We start from the raw sequence: 20825 nt of genomic DNA, 5'->3' as shown, positions 1-20825 counted from the left end.
GTAAAGTATTTTCTGATGTCCCCTGGGAGGAAGCTTCCTCTGTTATCAAGGGAAATACTTCGAAGTTGCTGTCACTGAACTACAGAGATTCCTATAGACGAGGAATTCTACAACGAAGGAACCAGATGTCTAAGACATGGCACGCTAAGTATTTACTACAGAGGACCCTGTAGCAGAGGAACCTAGACTAGACACACACATCACATCATGACCGGAAGCTGCACACAGGCTACCCTCTACAGAATGCTGTGTTAAGAGCACGGAGGGGGCCAGGGGTGCTCGGGATGTTCACTACTGTGACAAGTCTTTCCTTCGGGAAGTCCTATAGCAATGTGCAACCAGGTCTGACCTGTCACGGAAAAAGAAGAAAACTAAGATCTCCCTACAGGCAGGGATCCAATCTTTTCCTCCTCATCTGCAGTTCTTCTACTGTACCACAGGGCATAGCACTCACAAGGATCAAAAGACAGATAAATGTGTTCCCGGTTCATCTGATGGTTACATTCTACAAAGTTCAACAGGCATGCATACCAAACGAAAGCTAGGCAACTGTGCTGCCCTGAGGCGCTAGCAATCAGAGAAATAGGAGAGAGGTAAAGAAGGACAAACAGCCCTTCCACCTAAAGACAGTTTGTGCAGGTCACAATTTGAGCAAACTATCAAGCTTAGGAAAAGTTTCCATCAGGGTCTCTGGGCTAACTCTTAGGCATGAGTAGAATGAGCTAAACCAAGACAGTAGGAAGAGGATTCAAGTCACCATGCACACGCCCAAGCTAAACACCGAGCCACCGAGCAGCACAGTGCACAGTGTGGATAGAGAGCAGCACAAGGGAAGCGTATGGCCCAGGCACAAAGGCAGAAGGTGGAGCGGCTCACACTGCTCATCTAGGCATCTAGGGGCCGCCCGGGACTGCACGGTTAGCTCTGTTTTCACTGAGCTCCCAGTGGCAAATTTTAAGGTGATTCCTGGAAGGTAAGCATGGGTAATGTTGGGAGGAAGGAGGGAAGACACTGGGAACCTGAACCACTGCAGGGTGGGAAAGATGCAGATGGGCAGAAGACTCTACGGAACACTCAAGAGATCACGTGGCAGTGCTTCCCGCAGGACTGAGTATGTGAAAAGACGAGAAGTAACCTTTCAGGTCTGGGAGGATACAGCCTGGGGTTTAGACGGGAGTACTTCATAGTAAATGCTTGGCCAAGGTTGAATGCCTTCCATTCTCCTTTATTTGAAAATATTCTTGCTTTTTTGAGACAAGGTCTTACTCTGTAGCCTAAACTAGAAACCAGTATATAGCTCAGGCTGGCTGGACTCACAGCAAAACTCCTGTTTCAATCCCGAGTGCTGAGATTACAGGTATGAGCCACCATACCTTGCTTTCAAAAAAGGAACATTTACTTACTGTGTATGTATGTGTGCATACACACACCTGCATACATGTACCACTGCATGCCAGTGAGGCCAACTGCTGAGAGTCAACTCTTTCTTGACTTTCAGGGCATACCATGGGGTTAAACCGCATACCACGGGATTAAACCGCACACCACGGGATTAAACCGCACACCACGGGATTAAACCGCACACCACGGGATTAAACCGCACACCACGGGATTAAACCGCACACCACGGGATTAAACCGCACACCACGGGATTAAACTGCATACCACGGGATTAAACCGCACACCACGGGATTAAACTGCATACCACGGGATTAAACCGCACACCACGGGATTAAACTGCATACCACGGGATTAAACCGCACACCACGGGATTAAACCGCACACCACGGGATTAAACCGCACACCACGGGATTAAACCGCACGCCACAGGATTAAACTGGATACCACGGGATTAAACCGCACACCACGGGATTAAACCGCACACCATGGGATTAAACTGCATACCACGGGATTAAACCGCACACCACGGGATTAAACTGCATACCACGGGATTAAACCGCACACCACGGGATTAAACTGCATACCACGGGATTAAACTGCATACCACGGGATTAAACTGTATACCACTGGTTTAAACTGAACACCATGGCAACTCAGGCTGCCAGTTTACGTTTCAAGTGCCTCTTCTACTGACTGATCTCAGCAGCCTGAGGGTTTTTTTCTTTAATTTTTAATAAAAATGTCCTTAGTAGGCTGGGGAGGCAGTCCGGTTAGAAAAGCGCATGCACAAGGACATGAGTTCTAGGCCTGTAAGGTGGTCCAGTGGGTGATGGTGGTTATCACCAAGCCCAGCAACCTGAGCTCCATCTCAGAATCCACACCTGTGAAAGGAGAGAACCAATTCACACAAACTGTCTTCTGACTTCCAAATGTACACTATGGCAAACACACCCTGTTCCCCAAGACACACACACACACACACACACACACACACAGCGCAAATAAACAAAACAAACAAACAAACAAACAAATCTATTTTTCAAATTAAAAAAACCACAAAGAGTTATAGCCTAGAACTACATCTAAATGCTAGGTGTTGTGCCACATTCTTGTAATCCCAGAGCTAGGAGGCAGAATTAGATGGATCCCTAGGCCTGCTGATCAGCCAACCCCTTCTGGAAAGTTCCAGGCCAGTCAAAGATCCTGTCTTTAGAAAAGGTAGATGGCACCTGAAGAATGCCACTGAAGCTGTCCTCTGGCCTCCACATCATGCAACACACATGTATGCACACGTGCGCGCACACAGGAGAGAGAGGGAGAGAGGGAGAGGAAGAAGGGAGGAAGGGGAAGGAGGAAGGAGGAGGGAGGAGGGAGGAGGGAGGAGGGAGGGAAGAAGGGATCCTAACTTTACATAACCTTCCTTGGCACCACATCCTAACACGAGCCATCTATTTCACAGTATAAATCTCCTATTAAACATAGGTTAAGAAAGGGAGGATTAGTAACAAGCACCTCACATGGGACAGTCTGAGTGCTGAGACCATTAGCTCAGCTGCAAAGCACTTGCCTGCCACACACAGGCCATGGACTCAATCCCCAGTGGGAGAGAAACAGAGACAGACACTGACTGGAATTCTGCTCATCACTAGGAACTTCTGGTGCCTTTCATCCACACATTTTGAGGGAGAATCTACTGTTACATCTGAGTAATGGTTTTATGGTTGGACCGGAACTTCTAGAATAACGAATAACAGAAATAGCTTGCTTTACTCCTATCAGACGAGCCGTTAGTGTTTTCTCACTAACTACTGAGCTGTAGATCTGTCAGGGTTAGAAAGCACCTACTCACTCCAACCTTCTCTATCCTCTCTGCTCTGAAAGGTGAAGCAGAAAAGTCAGCTGGTCCAACCACTACCCACGACAGTCTTAAAGTGGATTCCATTTTCCTATTTATAATGCACAAGTTACAAAATAGAAAGCAGCTATTCACAAGTTCCTACAGAGAATATCAATAAATTTCAGTACATATGGTCTCTACCGCCATCTTCCCACAAAAGTATACAGAAACTTACCACCACCACAAAACTGCATACAGAATACACAAAATTTAGTTGGTATGTTTTGAGAATTTTGAATTGAAAATTGAAATGGACAAGAACTAAATACATGACTACACAGAGAAGAGCCACACACTCAGAGAGCAGCAGTCTTACCTGTAGCGAACATGAAAAGAATGGTCTTCCCTCATGGTTAACAAATTTCCCTCCATCGAGTCATATTATAAGCTGAGAAACGTGAAATTACTGTCTCCTGTTCAGTCCAGGTCTTTAGCGCGCAGAGGAGTTTGCAGACTGTCCGGTTAGTACATTAATGAGACAGTTAATACATCCTAAGCTCCTGCTTCTTCTTTATTAATAATGAAAGGAGGTCAATGTCAGGTAGCTTAAAGGTGCACGTGTGTCCCAAATCCTTGCGCCTCTGGCCCCTTCCGCAACATTTCTGCAAAAGGAATACAAGATGCTTTGCTGGAAGTCCTCTTTCCAAAGATTAACCTGCAGCCACTGAGCTGTACACCATCACATAGCTAATGCCATTGACCGACCACGGGTCCGGCCAGCCACTGCAGACGCAGCCGACAGCGGACAGCTGGATGCCACCGCGGAGATTAGCAACAAGGATGTGACTCGGAGAGGTTTGCCTGAGAACTGCACTTCAAATTTAACATTGTTTCCAAGTATAATCATCTTACGGAATTATTACTAGCAAACGAGCAAAAGCAATGTATCAGATCAATACTTTAAAATAAAATCATGATACTTTGAGCTCTTAAAAGATGCTATAAACAAATCAAGAGTCCAACACCTATCTAAATAAGTCAACTAAACTCTATCGACCTCTTTTCAAGATGATAGCACACTGGTAATTAAACTATGTTTGCATTCATTTGCTCTGAGCATATTTAAGTCCTTTAAAACAGTTGCATTAATATCAAGTAGGCACAAAGAGAATTTAGGAAATACGTATAAAGGAGAAAGAATGAGAACCAAATGTTTAATTAAGGCAACTCACAACGTGCACCCCCGCCACCCTGAGACTCTCTTGGATACCCCAACTTCTCCATGCGTTCATGTCCTCTGTCAGAGGTCTCTAAATGGACTCATCATTCTCTTGCTTAACAACTTCACCTCAAGTGTGCACACAGCCCTAAGCAACACAGCTTTTCGCTTTCTAAGGTTTTCTTCAACACTGTTTCTGAGATTCACTTAAATCATTGCTGCCCGTAGCTACAATGTGCATATTTTTATCTCCATTCCACTCTCCATTATATAGCAAGCGTATTTTTCAATTTTCTGTTGGTAGGCATTTGTACTGTAAACATTTATACTCCTATCCTTGCTATTATTAACTAAATGAACTGTCACAAAGACTGGCATTCATAATCTGATGCACTAGTTAGGCAGCAGGGTAGACGCAGGTAGAAAAATAAGCAAATAGAAGAAAAGGTTGAGTGTGAGAGGGAAGCAGAAGAGTGGCTCAACGGACGGAACAGGAGCACCAGAAGGAAAGAGCAGATACAATCTAAAGGATAAAGGCTGAGCAGTTTTCAAACTCAGAGGCACCAATCGGCAGACAGAAGCAGCACAAGTCCCAACACAGAGAAGGTCCACACCCAGACACAGCCCAGAAATGAGCGCATCAGATGAAACTGTAGCCTTTATGGCAGAAATTAGGAAACAAATAAGCAAAGATGTAACTGTAAAGTCCTGAATCTCAGCGCTGTCAACAAGCCTGTACAAGTGAGACTGCTCGACATTTCACAGCGTTTGCAAAGCGAACAGCTGCTGCCTGTTCTCAGTTCTACTGCAAGGCTGTCTCCTAGTTTATGTGGTCTTCATTTCTGCACCTTTTTCTGGGCTTTTCTTCACACCGCCATCTACAATCAAGCCTAATTCTTCTCCCATCTAACACCCTGTAAGTGTCATGGCTACAGCACAGTCCGACCGTAAATAATGAACAAGCCTTGCTCTGTCGTGGATGCTGTTAGTGCAGAGAGAGGTAAAGGGGGGAGGGGTCAGCCTTGGGAGACTGTCAACGCTGCCTAGACAAATGAGCTTTTCACATAAGCCACCAGCTTGGCATGTACGGAACATACAATACTGCTCTTCCTATTCCTTCTCTTGCCCAATAAAGGAAGCAATAACTTAAGGCTGAAAAGATAAGCTGCAGCTCTTAACCCAACAAGCCTCTTCCTCTTGCCCTGCCCCCCTCAATCCCATTGTGTACTTTTCTCCCTTTTAAAAACACAACTGAATTCGTGTAGACACTCAGAACAATTGCTCTGAAGGGCATCTAGACAACACGAGCAGCCAAATCGGCAATCAGACAGTCTTCCGCTATTCACTATGACATCTGGCCGGTCATTCACAAGCAAGGAAAGGTATTAGATCTTGTCCTACTTAAAGTTAAGTTGTATTTAAATACCTTCATCTATGAGATAATCGAATTCCAACTTTTACTAAGATGTGAGCTTCATACTGTAAAAATGCAAGATGTTTACATGTTTAATTAGCAAACGTATACATAGGAAGTTGCAAAAATACCTTATCTGATAAAAACTGCAAACAAAAACTACATCATTGATTCAGTGACTGGTGAACTGATTTTTTTTTTTCCAATCTAGGATCTCATGTAGCCCAGGGTAGCAAATTCCTGATCCTCCTGCCTCCAATTCCCTAGTCCCGAGAGTAAAGGTAGGTGTGCCCCACCACAAAGAACTCTGAAGGAAACAGTCAAAATGGTTTTAGAATTCTCAAATTTATTGCCCCCAAATTTACTCTCTGCAACAATGGGGTAGCATTTTATTCTCTCTTCTCTTTCAACACAGGTCCTCAACACGCCACACAAGTGCTCCTGCACCTGACGTATTAAAACTGCTCATTGGGCAGACAAGCAATTCTTGACTCAAGATTCGCTGCTCAACCAACTTTGTAACAATGTGTTCACTCTTTTCCGTACTGCACAGCTAACAAATGGTTCATATCCAGCACCACATTTGTGTGTATGCATATTTATATACAGAAATGCTAGTAGGATATGTGTATTATAAATACACATAAGAGCAACATTAATTACATTCACATTATTAAATTGTTCATTAGAGTAAGTTTTTTGTCTTTTTTGTTTTTTGTTGATCCGGATATCAGAATTAGCCAGTAAGGGCTAGAGCTAAGGGGCCAAGCAGTGTTTAAATGAATACAATTTGTGTGTTGTTATTTCGGGGCATAAGCTAGCAGGCGGCTGGGGTGCTGGGGATGCAGCCCCGCCGCTCCTAATACAACAGAACGGCACCCAACGCTCCTATTACTACAGTTTCCCTGTGTAGCTTTTGAGCCTGTCATGGAACTTTCTTTGTAGACCAGGCTGCCCTCAAACTCATAGAGATCCATCCGCCTGCCTCTGCCTCCCGAGTGCTGGGATTAAAGGCATGAGCCACCGCCGCCTGGCTAGAATAAGATTTTAATGACAGAAACTGCAAATGAAAATGAGAGTTCGGAGAGACCAGTGAGAAGTGGTCAAGCTTCAGTCTCAACTTTCAGTAAGACCACAGCTAATAATTTGCAAGACACATTTATTCCCCGATGCATCTCCCAACAATGCTCCAAAAACCAAGGTCAACAGCGGTGGCATCAGGGGTAGCATGCTTGTGTCTGACCATAAAGAAATAAAGAAAATATCCCAGAACTGGCCGAAGCACACAGGAAGAAGTAGCATAGGACTCTTGGATTAGAAAGTCACACAGGAAAACTCCCTAGACACACCAAGTGGATTTTAGGTATTGTCCACAGCATACAACGAGTGCAGACTGGAAATCCTGCCGAGGTTCACTCCACTGACAGAGTTCTCAAACTACACCATGGGGATGGGGAGCCGATGGAACATAGCTACACTTTCCACTTCTACGAATTTATCTATACTATTTGCTACTGACTCCAACTTAAAAGACAGTAACTTTTAATCTGCTTCTTTTAAAGGTCTCCATAAATGCAACAGGAAAGATGGCCTGCTGGTTACCAGCACCCGTTGCTCTTGCAGAGGACCTGGGTTCCATTCCCAGGACCCTCATGGCTCACAACCACCTGCAGCTCCAGTTCCAAGGTATCTGATGCCTTCTGGTTTCTGCCGGTACCAGACATGCCTGCAGTGCACATACCTACATGCAAGCAAAACACTCATGCACATAAGTAAATCTAAAAAAAGATGTACACATATCGGCAGCACTCACCAAGTAAGCTGTCTTTCTTCCCCCACCTCAGGTCATCTAAACTCTTTACATCTTTTGCATCCTATTAGTTCTCTCTAACATACAATGAATACGCAAATTCCTTAAATCTCCTTAGTTATAATATTTCATGTTAAATACAGCAGCCTTTCATCAACGTGAACAGAAATAATAAAGAGGAACAAACAAGAACAACTCAAAGCAAGGCCCTGCTATATTAGAATTCAGAGTGCAGGCGCTAGTAACGCAGGCTCATCACGGTAATAAATATGGAGGAAGTAAAGCAGGATTCCAAAACAGCCACCTCTAGAGAAACCCTGCCCTAGGTAAACTGGTCATTTTGAGCCTGTGAGTGGAGTCTAACTCCACTCCCAGACCTCGGTGCTGAGGACTGAATCTGCAGCCTAAGGCAGGCTAAGTAAGTGCTCTGCCCTGGAGGTACATCCTCAGCTCCTCAAAGTCTATTTCTATTCCAACTTTATTCCAAAGGTAAGTGGAAACCAGTTAGCAAGTATAAGGAATACACATAAAATTAAGAGGACAGTAAGTGTAGGAAGCTGATTCACAACACACACACACACACTCACGGCTGGAGAAATGGCTCAGCACTTATGAGTCTATACTGTTCTTGCAGATATGATACAAGTATGAGTCCCAGCACCCCATCAGGGGCTTACAACTACTGTAACTCTGTCTCTAGGACAGTGGTGCTCCGCCTTCCTACTGCTGCAACCTTTTGACACAGCTCCTCCAGCTGTGGTGAACCCCACCATAATAAAGTTAATTTTGTTGCTACTTCACAACTGTAATTTAGCTACTGTTACAAATAGTAAGTATCTCTGTTTTCTGAAGATCTTAGGTGACCCACATGAAAAGGGAGTCACAACCCACAGGTTGAGAACCACAGCTGTAGGAGATCTGAAACCTCTGACCTCTAAGGACGCCTGTAGTCACACGCACACATGATTAAAAACGAAATAAATCTCAAACTCTGAATTAAAAAAGTGTAAAACAAAAGAATGGGTTGTTAATATAGAGGAACACAGAAGGATATTTGCCAGGGCTGGAGAAATGGCTCAGAGGTTAAGAGCACTGGCTGCTCTTCCAGAGGTTCTGAGTTCAATTCCCAGCAACCACATGGTGGCTCACAACCATCTATAATGAGATCTGGTGTCCTCTTCTGGCAGAACAATGTATACTTAGGAGAAGAAAGAAAAGGAGGAAGAGGAGGAGGAGGAGAGTCAAGGCAATAGTTAGAGATTCCAAATGAAGCCAAAATGATTCCAAATGAACACACCAGACAAAAGAATATCTGAAGTTAATTCATTTAATCTTATCCAACAAGCCAAAAAACATTGGAATTCATTCAAATGCATCTAAAATTAATTCACATGAGTCATGATAAAGAATACATGAAAGTAAGACCATAATTCCAAACTATTTTTAATAATTTACTTTTATCATTTTTATTTATGCATGTGTGAGTGTACGCAGTTGCTGTCAGAGGCCAGAAAAGGGCATTAGATCCCCTGGCACAGGCTGGATACAGGTTGCTGTGAACCAGCCAATCAATGTGGGTGCCAGGAGCTGAACTCTGGTCCTCTGGAAGAAGAGCAAACACTCTTAACTGCTGAGTCACCTCTCCACCCTCCTCAAACACTTTTTATTCTTGGATATCTTAAGGGCCCTAGGACCACTCCACTTTGATACTAAGGGCTAAATGTATAACCTTCTTTTCTTGGTTGGACAAACATTTCTATTTTTTCCCATCATATAAAGGACTCCAGCTGCCTGGATTGCCAAAACCCACACATAAAATTTCAAAGTAAAGGGACACAGAACACCTGCACTTTAACAGAAAGGGGTCTGAGTATGTCAAGCCTTCACCCCAGCACTGTCACCAGCAGGAAGGAGGCCCATGTTGGAGTCAAACGCTGCATGTGAGGTCAAGTCTCCCAGCGTCTATACAAAGCACTGCAGATGTAATTTTCTGCACGGCACCATTTTAGCATTTTAGGGTTTAGCAGCACTTAAGTCAGAAAAAAATTAAAGACCTGACTGGGACGATAAAGCCACACTTTTTGTATCACACATGGAGTCAACCTAAATTACTCTGATAAAGACTAATCAAAAGCTGCTGTCTTTTGACTACAATCTTTAGCCATTGTAACAATTTAATAGAGGGTGAACTATTTACTTAAAATCTTCAATGTCATAGGAAGGCTGTTTTAGCAAGAGTCTAGTCTTCGTCAATTTCTTCTCTGACACAGTCGTTACTGAAATAAAAATCCTGCACCAAAAGATTTGTGTTTACTTTTATGTGTAAATGTCACATGGCTGTGTGCACATATGAATGCAGAATTGTGTACTCTCACATGCATGTGGAAAGGTCACAGGTCATGATGGATTATTTTCCTCTATTACTCTCCATTTTAAATTTTTGAGACAGGTCACTGAACTTCAATCTTGTCACCTCAGCGAGGCTGGCTTGCTGGCAAACCCCCATGACCCTCCTTGCATCTGCCTCACAATGTGGGATTATGGACACACAACCCCACAACCCTATTTTGTTTTGTTTGTTGTGCGGCGGAGGGGGGAGCTGGGTGAGGGAGGGAGTTGAGACAGGATTTCCTGTCACCCAGGCTACCCTTGAACCCCGATCTTCTTCCCTCCTACTCCCATGGGACTGGAGCACAGGCATGTGTCACCAGGATTTGTTTCCAACATGACTACTGACAAATATTTAAAGTTACACGTGTGTTAGGGCTGGCGGTTGCTAGTTCAGTGAAAGAACACCCAGCCAGCACTCATGATAAACTGCGTCTGATTCCCATCACTCACTGTGCGAGCAAAGACTATGAAACATGGTCAAATAAAAGAAAAAGGCTTTATACTAAATATGTTCTTGGCGGTAAAACTAATACTTCCCCGTTAGTTGGTTTTATTTCTCATCATATACTCCAGAATTTAAATTTTTCATTTCTACCAAAACTATTTCAAATAGACATTATCTTTTAACTCCATTGGAGATGGAAGTTTCTGTCCAGCCAGGTCCTGTAGCCATTCAGTCCCCCAAAAACATGCTTATATTAATTATAAACTGTTTGGCCTATTAGCTCAGGCTTATTATTAACTAGGTCTTACAACTTAAATTAACCCATAATCCTTGTTTATGTTTGGCTGTGTGGCTTGGTACCTTTTCTCAGCACAGCATTCTCATCTTGCTTCCTCTGCTTCTGGCTTGCGACTGACTCTCTGCCTTTCCTCTTCCCAAAATTCTTAGTCTGGTCACCCGACTACACTTCCTGACTACTAGCCAATCAGTATTTTATTAAACTGAGTGACAAATCTTTACAGTGTACAAGAGCACTCCATCAATAAAATTAACAAGCTTTCAAAGTATTGGGAATTTGTTTTTTTGTTTGTTGTTGTTTTCTGAGACAGGATCTTTCTATGTAGCTCTGGTTGTCCTGGAACTTGCTATATAGATGAAGCTGACCTTGAACTCAGAGATCTGCCTGCCTCTGCCTCCTAAGCGCTAGGAATAAAGAAAGTGCCACTGCGTACACCATTTTCAATGAGTTGTAATGGATTGAGCAAAAATGATCTCTAGATAATTATGATTAATACTTAAATTGGATACACTGATGTAAAAGTCAGCTGTAGAGAAAATGAGAATGGAAATAAAGGCCATTTATTAAAAGGGAAGACATTTGAGGCCAGCCGGTGGTGGTGCACACCTTTAATCCCAGCACTTGGGAGGCAGAGGTAGGTGGATCTCTGTGAGTTTGAGGCCAGCCTGATCTGGTCTACATGGTGAGTTCCAGAACAGCCAGGGCTACATAGAGAAACTCTGTCTCAGAAAAAGAGAGAGAGACAGAGACAGAGACAGAGAGAGACAGAGAGAGAGAGACAGAGACAGAGAGAAAGAGAGAGAGAAAAGGCATTTATGAGAATGGGAGTGGGCTTGTGAGCTAGAAAAAGAAAGGTGTACATTCAAAAGTCCCTTGTGGCGTTGAGTCCTGGTCCTTCTCAGGTTATTTACATAACATCATCAGAAAATTCAGTAACATTTTAGACATTCTAAACTTTTTTAAAAGATCTATTTATTATTATATATACAGTGTTCTGCCTGCACCAGAGGCACCAGATCTCATTACAGATGGTTGTGAGCCACCATGTGGTTTAAGGAACTGAACTCAGGACCTCTGGAAGAGCAGTCAGTGTTCTTAACCTCTGAGCCATCTCTCCAACCTAAACACAATTTCTAAAAAGGAAAAAAAGAACATATATGTTTATGTCACCAACATTTCCTATCTGTAGTTTTTTGTTAGTATAAATAAAGGTGTTAAAATTTTACCTTTTTAGAGATCACACAAATTATTGAACAAACATTATATAATTAAGAGTTCAAAGAAATAAATGTAAAATAGTCTCATGACAATTACTGTTACAGAGAAAGAGGGAACAATTATTAGTCAACGGTGGAAAGCATGCAACTCTGAGAAAAACCTTAAAAACAGGTACCCAGCCCTTTGAAAACACAGTCCACAGCCATGGATTAGCACAGGAATTCTCTCATCCATGACCTTCCTTTTCAGTTCAATACCTACAGTCAACGGCAGTCCAAAACTAGTAAGTGCTAAATTCCAGAAAGCACATAATTCATAAGGCTTTACATGTGAACCATTCTGAGATGCAAGATGAGATTCCCTAGCTCTACCGAGAAAGCAAATCATCACTGTGTCCATAGTATCCACGCCCCCTGCCAGTCATTTACCAGCAACTATCCTGACAGGTAAAGGTCACAGTGTTGCAGTCTTAGTCACGTGATCTTTATTGTTCTTATTAATGGTTTCAAGACACAAAAGCAGAGACACAATTTCCTTACCATATATTACTACAACTGCTGTTTATTATTAGATATCAATTTATTACTTCACCTATTGATCATAAATTAATTATCACATGTATTACATGTATGTTTATACAGGAAAAGGCTTGTTGGGTGTTACTCAAGATTTCAAGACTGGGGTCCTAAAAGTGTCCCCAGTGGATGCAACAGGTACTGCACCAATGCTGGTCAGCCGCCAACTTTCCTCCATCAGCACATGTCCATGACAATTTACAAGCTGAACAGCGAGGCTGATGAGAACTGGTCCTTCCTCAGTCAACACACTAGATCAGTCCTCTTACAAAGGCAACTTCAACTTCAGATATATTTTAGAGCAAAAATGAATCCTAAATGCAAAACATTACACTCAACCAAAGAAGGGCCCTAGAAAGTCCGAGTTTAGAATTTTTTGTAGGAAAATATATATAAATCATGATCTTATACGTAAAACAAGTTATTATTCATCTTCTATGGAAGGAAATGTTTCCATTCAGTTTAATTTTATAAGGTTATATGAGAAGAATTCTAATTAAAAAGGACAAAAAAAAAAACCCTCTGTGGAAGCAAGGAAATTTGTACTCCAGGCACTGGAGGATGTTAGAACTTATTAGGCAAACAGAAGCACGGCATTCTATTTAAGGGAAGCTACTCAAAAGCAAAGAGGTGGCGTGTTCAGACTGCTCGGGGCAAATACACTATCATGAGCGAGATTTTCAGAAGGAAGAACAGGACCGAAATTATGAGACTTCACTATCTGGCTGACACACGTATTTGGCAGTGTATTTCTGCAATGGGGAACCTCATAAGGATTTTTTGTTTGTTTCTGTTTTTCAACAACAACAACAAAAAATAGCAAAATTCAACATCAGGGAGAGAAACTAGCAGCACTGTATGGGGTAGGACGAGGAGAAAGAGGAGAAAAATACTACAAAACCTGAATCAGAAGTCTCTCTGGTCATCTCAGAACACCAAGTAAATTATCTGTGCACAACAGATGTCCAACCGTCTTCCTTGGATTTTTTGCCTGAGAAGACGACAAAAACTAGGAGGCAGCAAAGAATTCACTAATGCTGGGATAGGGGTGCAGCTCAGAACAAGTGGAAGCAAGAACCCCCAGCATTTTGAAAGACAAGAAAGAATTCTGTAACAATGCACAAACAAGAGTTAAATACATTCCTGCTTTACAGTGAAGACTATATTCATGAAGAAATTAAGTTTTTAGAAAGGTTAAAAGCAATGGGAAGTGTAACTTGATTTAGAAGGCTATAAAAGCAAGCAATAGTTAGGAGGGAGGAAATATTCCTTCACATTTTATAACAAAACACGGAACCTATACGCGGTTTTAATTAGAATAATGCGCCACAAATGGGAGGGAGACGTGTGGGGATTTAAATACACTACACACCAGCTGGCACTTGTAACTTATTAATTACAGTCTTAAAATAAATACCCACAGTCTGGTGGTTTGGGGTTTTGTTTTTGTTTTTTTGTTTTTTGTTTTTTGTTTTTGGTAAATCTTGGAATATTTTATGGATAAGAAAAGGCGAAGGCTGGGGATATGGCTCAGTTTTGTTTAGCATACACCTGCCCTGGATTTGACTCTAAGTATGAAGGGTTTCTTCACATCACTGGTCAAGAACAAACTCGGTGAGACCCTGTCTCAAATTGAAAGAGAGAAGGGGGGGGTGGGGGAAGGAGAGGGGAGGGAGGGAAGGAAGGAAAGAAAAAAAGTCAGTAATTTTACCACAGGTGTAATTTGTGTACAGCTGTAATCCAGCTACTGGGGAGGCTGAGACATGCAGGACAACCCTGGAAACCTAGCAACACTATCTGAAATAAATTAACAAGCCTGGAAGTACTTGAGTGACAGAACTCTTGTCTGGGGTTCACGTGGCTCAGGGCTCAAACTCAAGCATAGAGGCAGAGGGAGCCACGTTAAAAACGACTCTATTCCATTCCTTTTCATAATTAGCCTAGTATTAAATCTCAAATTTACATGAAAACATATTTATAATATTGTATGAACTGACTTAATAAAAATTCAGTTATTTTTTTCTGTGGGACATGCGTCCACAGTATCCCACATTTTCTGAGTTCATAGCCAGTCCAATTCTTAAATTATAAGTTAGAAGTAGCTTGCAAGAGGGGCTTACGAATGCCTGGTACGAACAGTCAGGTACCCCTGAGCCCGCCCCCCCCCCCCCCCCCCCGCCCCCAAGTCGTCAAACGACAGCGATCTTCGCTTTTGTACTTCTGGATAACGAGCGGTGCTCTAGCATGCAGAAACCCCCACACAAAAGTGTTCGTTCTTCTTTATCCAAAGCAATCGGGATGATTACTAACATGCCGGGAAATTTTCAGTGTAAACTTTCAAAGCAGCAGCCTGAAACTTCAGCTCCGTTGGTGACAGGCACTTCCCGAACAAACCACTCCAATCAATACGCGCCCCCGAAAGTCAAGAACGTACCTCTTCTAATCCGACAGTACGGTTAAATTATGCATTGAGGCAAATAAAAATTTCCACCCTTACTCGTTTCAATAGAGCTCAAATGATACTAGTTAAAATTACTTCACTGTTTACCATTAAAATGCAAGGAAACTGGGTTGTCCACTTTTCATTTGAAGATAAGTTCACAGATTTCGGGGAAAGGTCTCACAACATTTTACGCCTGATTTAAAATTGTTAGCAACGATCTACCAGTTTCACCTGCCAGTAGAAAACAGGTTGAGTTCCAAAAGTTCACGAGTTTAAATGTGATTTGAAATTAAAAAAAAAAAAACCTGTCTGGTTTGGGAAGCAGGGGCCGGCGACGCGTCTCGGATTCGATTCCACGGGGATAAGGCTTTGTACCTACTGTCTGTTACACTCGTGAACGCGTGAAGTCGCTGCATCCCTGCAAACGTTTGCAAGATCTGCAGAACCCTCTCCCCACTCACCCCTCATTTAAAAGAAACCAGCCGAGCGCCGGTGCGGGTGCGAAGCCCCCGCCGAGCCCTGAGGTCCCAACGTCACCCGAGCTGGTGGAGCTCAGGTGGCCCGAGACCCGGCCACACGCCCCCCGCCTCCACGCCCCTCTCGGTCGCCCCCTCAGGCTCCGCTCACCTCCCTCCGGGCAGCGGCTGCGAGGAACGCGCTGCCGCTGCAGGGCTGAGTGCCTCCGGACGCAGACCCGGGACCACGGCGCTTCCCCCGGGCGGGTCCCCGCGGCGACGCCGAGCCAGGCAGGGGCACCGCGGGAGGCCGGAGCGCGCCCCCGGCGCCCGCCCCCGGCAGGTCACGTGGGCCAGAGCTTCGGACGCCCCCCTGGCCTCTCCCGGCGTCCCACCGCCAGCCAGCAGCCCTCGGCGCCTGTGCTCCTCTGCGCCTGCGCCGACCTCCGGGCTCTCCCATTCAAACCGACAACGCCCCGCGTCTTTTGGACCGGCCAATGGCGACGGCGGGGCGGGGCTAGGCAAGCGGGGGCGGGGCTAAGTGAGCCGGGGTTCCCTCCACCTAAAGACCTGGGAGCTTGCAGCTCTGTGAGGCTTGGTCCTTTTATGCATCTGACCTGTCCTCCGCCACCAACTGGAAGTTTATTGATCTCGAATTTCTCCTTCCGACGCCGAAAAGTGGAACAATAAACATCAGAGTTCAGGCCGGGTCTAGTTCACACTTTGAACGCTGGAACCCCGCGGCCAGTGCCTCTTGCCCTGCAGGCTCAGTCCCGCCCTGGGAAAGTCTTCCAAGAGGCAGATGTGAGAAAGAAAGAGGCCTGTGTGAAAGGAACAGAGGGTCCGGTGTGAACCTCAGAACAAGGAGCCTCAGTTCTTGAGGCTGTGTCACAATTCTGGCGTTTCCAGCTGTTCGAAAAGCAAACTTCTTTTGACGGCAGGATCCCCGGTTCCCAGGGAAAACAGAGTGGCGAGCTGAATCAGCTTCGGCAGCTACATCCCCATTCTGTTCATGCCTTCAAGTCAAGTTCACCAGAAAATAGATCTTACTTTGCTCTCTGGTGCGAAGCTGACGACTTTAGTTACGTTATATAGCCATTGGTTATTATTCCTCTGGGATGAAGTTTTAATGTTTTACTGGGTTAGACAGGTGTTAGAGAAATCCTAATTTCAGTATCTCTCTGATGACGGCCATGACCACTGTTCCAAGGAACATTTCTCCTTTGTGTGTGTGTGTGTGTGTGTGTGTGTGTTTGTATGTGTGTGTGCGCGCGCGCCTTCCGACTGACTGACCCTTGAGCAAGCAAGGCGTCCTCTGTAGCCTTAGCTTCCTCCCTTGTAAAACACGGATAATGAGCTCTCCTCTAATAAGGTTTGTTATGATGCTTCAGGAGGTAAAGTTTATGAAACGGTTAACACCGCTGCTGACACATCGAAGCTGCTCAATAAATGATTCCCTTGTTGTTATTTTCAGCCAGTACCCTTAATACCAGGTTCTTAGAAACAGCTGAATTAGCTGGTTGTACTGTTGCAGAGGTAGGCATTATAATTTTCCTATATGCATAAATTCTTTGAGGGTATTGATATAGGAAACCACAATGGAAGTATTTCAAATTCAGTATAGCCAAAGTGAACCATTTCTTTCCTGCATCTTTTCTCTCCTAGATTTGACTTTCTATCTCGGCTATCAGTTAAGTACATCTTCCTAACCACTCAGGTTGAATGGTCTTGCAAGTCATCTTTCCAAAAGCATACATACATCAGACTGTGCATTCTTCTCCTTGAGAATATTTTTTTTTAAGATTTTATTTACTACGTATACAATACAGTGTTCTGCCTCCATGTATGGCTGCAGGCCAGAAGAGGGCACCAGATCTCATTTTAGATGGTTGTGAGCCACCATGTGGTTGCTGGGAATTGAACTCAGGACCTCTGGAAGAGCAGGCAGTGTCCTTAACCTCTGAGCCATCTCTCCACCCTCCTTGAGAATATTTAATGATCAAAAATAAAAGGAGTAACAAGAGCTCGGTATTGTCTCACATACCTTTAATCCCACCCCTTGGGAGGCCCAGGCAGGTGGATCTCTGTGTGTCTGAGGCCATTCTGGTCTACATAGTGAGTTCTAGGCCAATCAGGGCTACATAGTGAGATCCTATCTTTAAAAAACAGAATATGTATATTTACACACACACATATATATACTCTTTAATAAGTGCAATTAAGAGCATTTTATATATACATATATATCACACAGATTTTGAAACAAACGGCAGATCATAAAATGTTTAATATATTTAAAGAAATAAAAGCATGAAAATATAATGAATGAAGGAACACAAAAAATCAAAATACATAATAAGGAAAATGCAGTTTCAATTACTTGAGACTGCTGGTGGAGGGATCTCTAAGAAGATAGAAAACTAACTCATGAGAATGTTTTCTACTTTTATAAAGATTTAAGATTATTTTTATTCGTGTGTGTCTGTGTGAATGCATGCCATACAGGAGCCAGAAGAGGACATGGGATCCCCTGGAGCTGGAGTTTGAAAGCAGTTTGAAGCCACCTGATGAGAGTGCTAGGAGCCAAACTTGGTCCTCTAGAAGAACTAAGCCATCTCTCCAGTCCTATCTGCCTCTTAATTTTAAATTAAAGCTTGTCTAAAAAGCCAAAGTGTTTAGCTTTAACCTGATTTTAGTTTGATGGTATTCTCAACCAGTTAGGTAAATCAAATTAGAAGCCAAATTTAACCAGATCCCCCCAAAAATTATACAGAAAAGATTCAAAAAAAAAAAGGGGGAAGTCTTAATCAGAATTCACACCAAGAAACACGGTAGCTTATGCAAGGATCCACAGAAGAGAAAAGGCAGCAGAATCTAGCCCAGCGGACTCTGAAGTTGAAACGTGACACAGATCATAAAACAAGAATGTTTAATATACTTAAAGAAATAAACATATGAATCAAGGACTGCAGAAAAAGAGAAAAAGCAGGCAGGTTTCAAAAAGAATCCAATAAATCTTCTAGGGAAACAACTGAAATAGAGAATAGGGAATAAAACAAAATAAAAAGTAAAATAGGGGAAACAATGAAATCTAAAATTTGGCGTACAGGTTTGGCAGACTAAGACGAAAAGGGAGCTGGGGGGCAGCAGGTACAACTCAAGAAATTTGTGTTTTGTTTTGTTTTTGTTTTATTTTTTATTTTTATTTTATTTATTTATTTATTTATTTTTGGTTTTTCGAAACAGGGTTTCTCTGTGATATTGGAGCCTGTCCTGGAACTAGCTCTTGTAGACCAAGCTGGTCTTGAACTCACAGAGATCCGCCTGCCTCTGCCTCCCGAGTGCTGGGATTAAAGGCGTGCGCCACCACCGCCCAGCCTGTTTTTGTTTTACTAAATGGGGTTCCTCTGTGTCGCCCTGGCTGTCCCAGGACTCGCTCTGTAAACCAGGTTGAGCCCAAATGCATAGAATCTGCTTGCTTCTGCCTCCTGAGTGCTGGGACTACAGTGGTATGCCACTACTGCCTGGCAAAATATTTTCAAGTAAAAGAGAAATGTGAAAAAGAGAGTGAGATGGTCCAACACATGTCTAGTTAAAATCTAAGGTGATGGGGCAGGAGATATGTCCTCGTCTGACTTCCTTGGGTACCTGGCATGTGGTACACACACATTCAAGCAAAACACTCGTCAAATGATGCTAAAAAGTATAAATTCAAAGATGAAGGCTGGGAATATAGCTCAGTGGCACAGTGCTTGCCTGGCACAGGTATGACCTATGACCCTAAGTTTAACTCCCAGCACTATACACACACACACACACACACACACACACACACACACACAATAATTTTTTTGCAGGACATATCGGTGCATATTTTTAGTGCCAGCACTTTTCATCCCTTTATTAAGTTGGTTATTAGCTCCGGTATTTTGTCACAGTAACAGAGAGCTAGACATCAGTGAAGTGCATCCACTTGCCTGGTAAACAGCAGAACAGATCTGTCTCAAGGCTATGCTTTTGCCATGTCTTTATGTCCCTTGCTAATTCATAATGAAGCCATAACTACAGTCATATGCTATTGACAATGGATTAATACTAAATACTTAGTATTTAAAGAACTATTAGGGATTTAAGTGATTTAATGTAAATAAAAGCAACAACCCAAGAGTAAAGCACAGGACAGGGCCAGCGCTTTGCAATGGAAACTCTAGGGGCCACAGTGTGTCTTCAGAGGAACTTCAGCCTCACCGGCTTTTAAATAATGCAGACAAAAGAGCAGTGAGCTGACCTGGAGGCTGCCAGGCAGCAGATGAGGCCAGCGCTTTGGATCCATGTGGTGCTGTGTGCAACCCAGCTACCCTGTTGCTCAAAGGACCACTTAGTAGGGTAAGTTGCACAAGAGCGAAGCAGGAGCCTCTATGACTGTCCTAACTTTAAAGAGTTGGTGCTCTGTTCTTGCTCAGATGCTCCCCTCTGAAGATAATTCCCCTGTTTTACGATGCTATTATCAGTCTTAATTATGGGATAGCAAATGTGCCCAGAGGTTCTTTTGGACAGCCTGTCCTAGCAACCTAAATTATCACCATATGGAACTCTTTTTACTCTTCGTGGTTACACACCACCTCGGCTGCTTGTCCCAGATGCTTCCCAGATGTTGTCAGTTGAACAAGCATGACCCAAGTAGATGCATCTCAGAGATATAAGGAACTAAGTAACTTTTTTTTTAAATGACAAAGTCTTGCTGTGTGTTGTTCTGGCTGGGCTGGTACTGGCTACACAGCACAGGCTGACTTTAAAATCATGGCAGTCCTGATGTCTCAGCCTCCTGAGTGCTTGGGTTCCGAGGATAAGCCATTGTGCCCCGGTGGAAGTCACTCTTAGGATGTATCTCACTTCTCAGGAAGCCAGGTCCAGTGGTCCTACAGATACTTTTGGCTTCCAAATTGGTGGATTCTATACATTATAGATTCAACCAATTGTGTATTGAAATACTATACATGTTCAGACTTGTAATTATTTCCCAAGAAATATAGCGTTACAACTGCTTATGGACCATGTGGTTCCCCCATAAGCTGGTATATTTGAATACTTGATCACCAGTTAATAGAAGTGCTTGGGAAAGATTTAGGAGGTATGGCTTGTTGGGGCAGGTGTGTCACTGCAGACAGGCTTTAAGGTTTCAAAGTCCTATGCCATTCCCAGTGGGTGCCATCTCTCCCCCCGCCCATTGGTTGTAGTCTCTACCTATAAGGGCTCAGCTACTGCTTCGCGCTCCCACCTGCCTGCTGTCAGGCAACCCACTGACTGTGAGCCCCACTT

General features: G+C 43.5%; 1 protein-coding gene across 2 annotated transcripts in view; it reads right to left on the bottom strand.

Moving 5' to 3' along the window:
* Gpsm2 (G protein signaling modulator 2) overlaps window positions 1–15934 on the bottom strand; it is a 45220-nt gene extending 29286 nt beyond the window's left edge. Inside the window, exons 1-2 of one of the 2 annotated variants that reach the window (XM_041657480.1) lie at window positions 15679–15934; window positions 3615–3900 (exon numbers count right to left, since the gene is read on the bottom strand). In XM_041657480.1, the coding sequence (XP_041513414.1) occupies window positions 3615–3670 (56 nt within the window). In that variant the 5' untranslated portion in view covers window positions 3671–3900; window positions 15679–15934. The remainder of the gene's footprint in view (window positions 1–3614; window positions 3901–15678) is intronic. The other variant, XM_041657488.1, reaches the window with a different exon arrangement.
* Window positions 15935–20825: the final 4891 nt, after the last annotated feature.

Source organism: Microtus oregoni, unplaced genomic scaffold, assembly GCF_018167655.1.
Source record: "Microtus oregoni isolate MIOR12 unplaced genomic scaffold, Mior012 000000F_ref0000247, whole genome shotgun sequence".
Taxonomy (NCBI): domain Eukaryota; kingdom Metazoa; phylum Chordata; class Mammalia; order Rodentia; family Cricetidae; genus Microtus; species Microtus oregoni.
The sequence above is the reverse complement of the archived record's forward strand: the minus strand, read 5'-3'. Positions and strand labels throughout refer to the sequence as shown.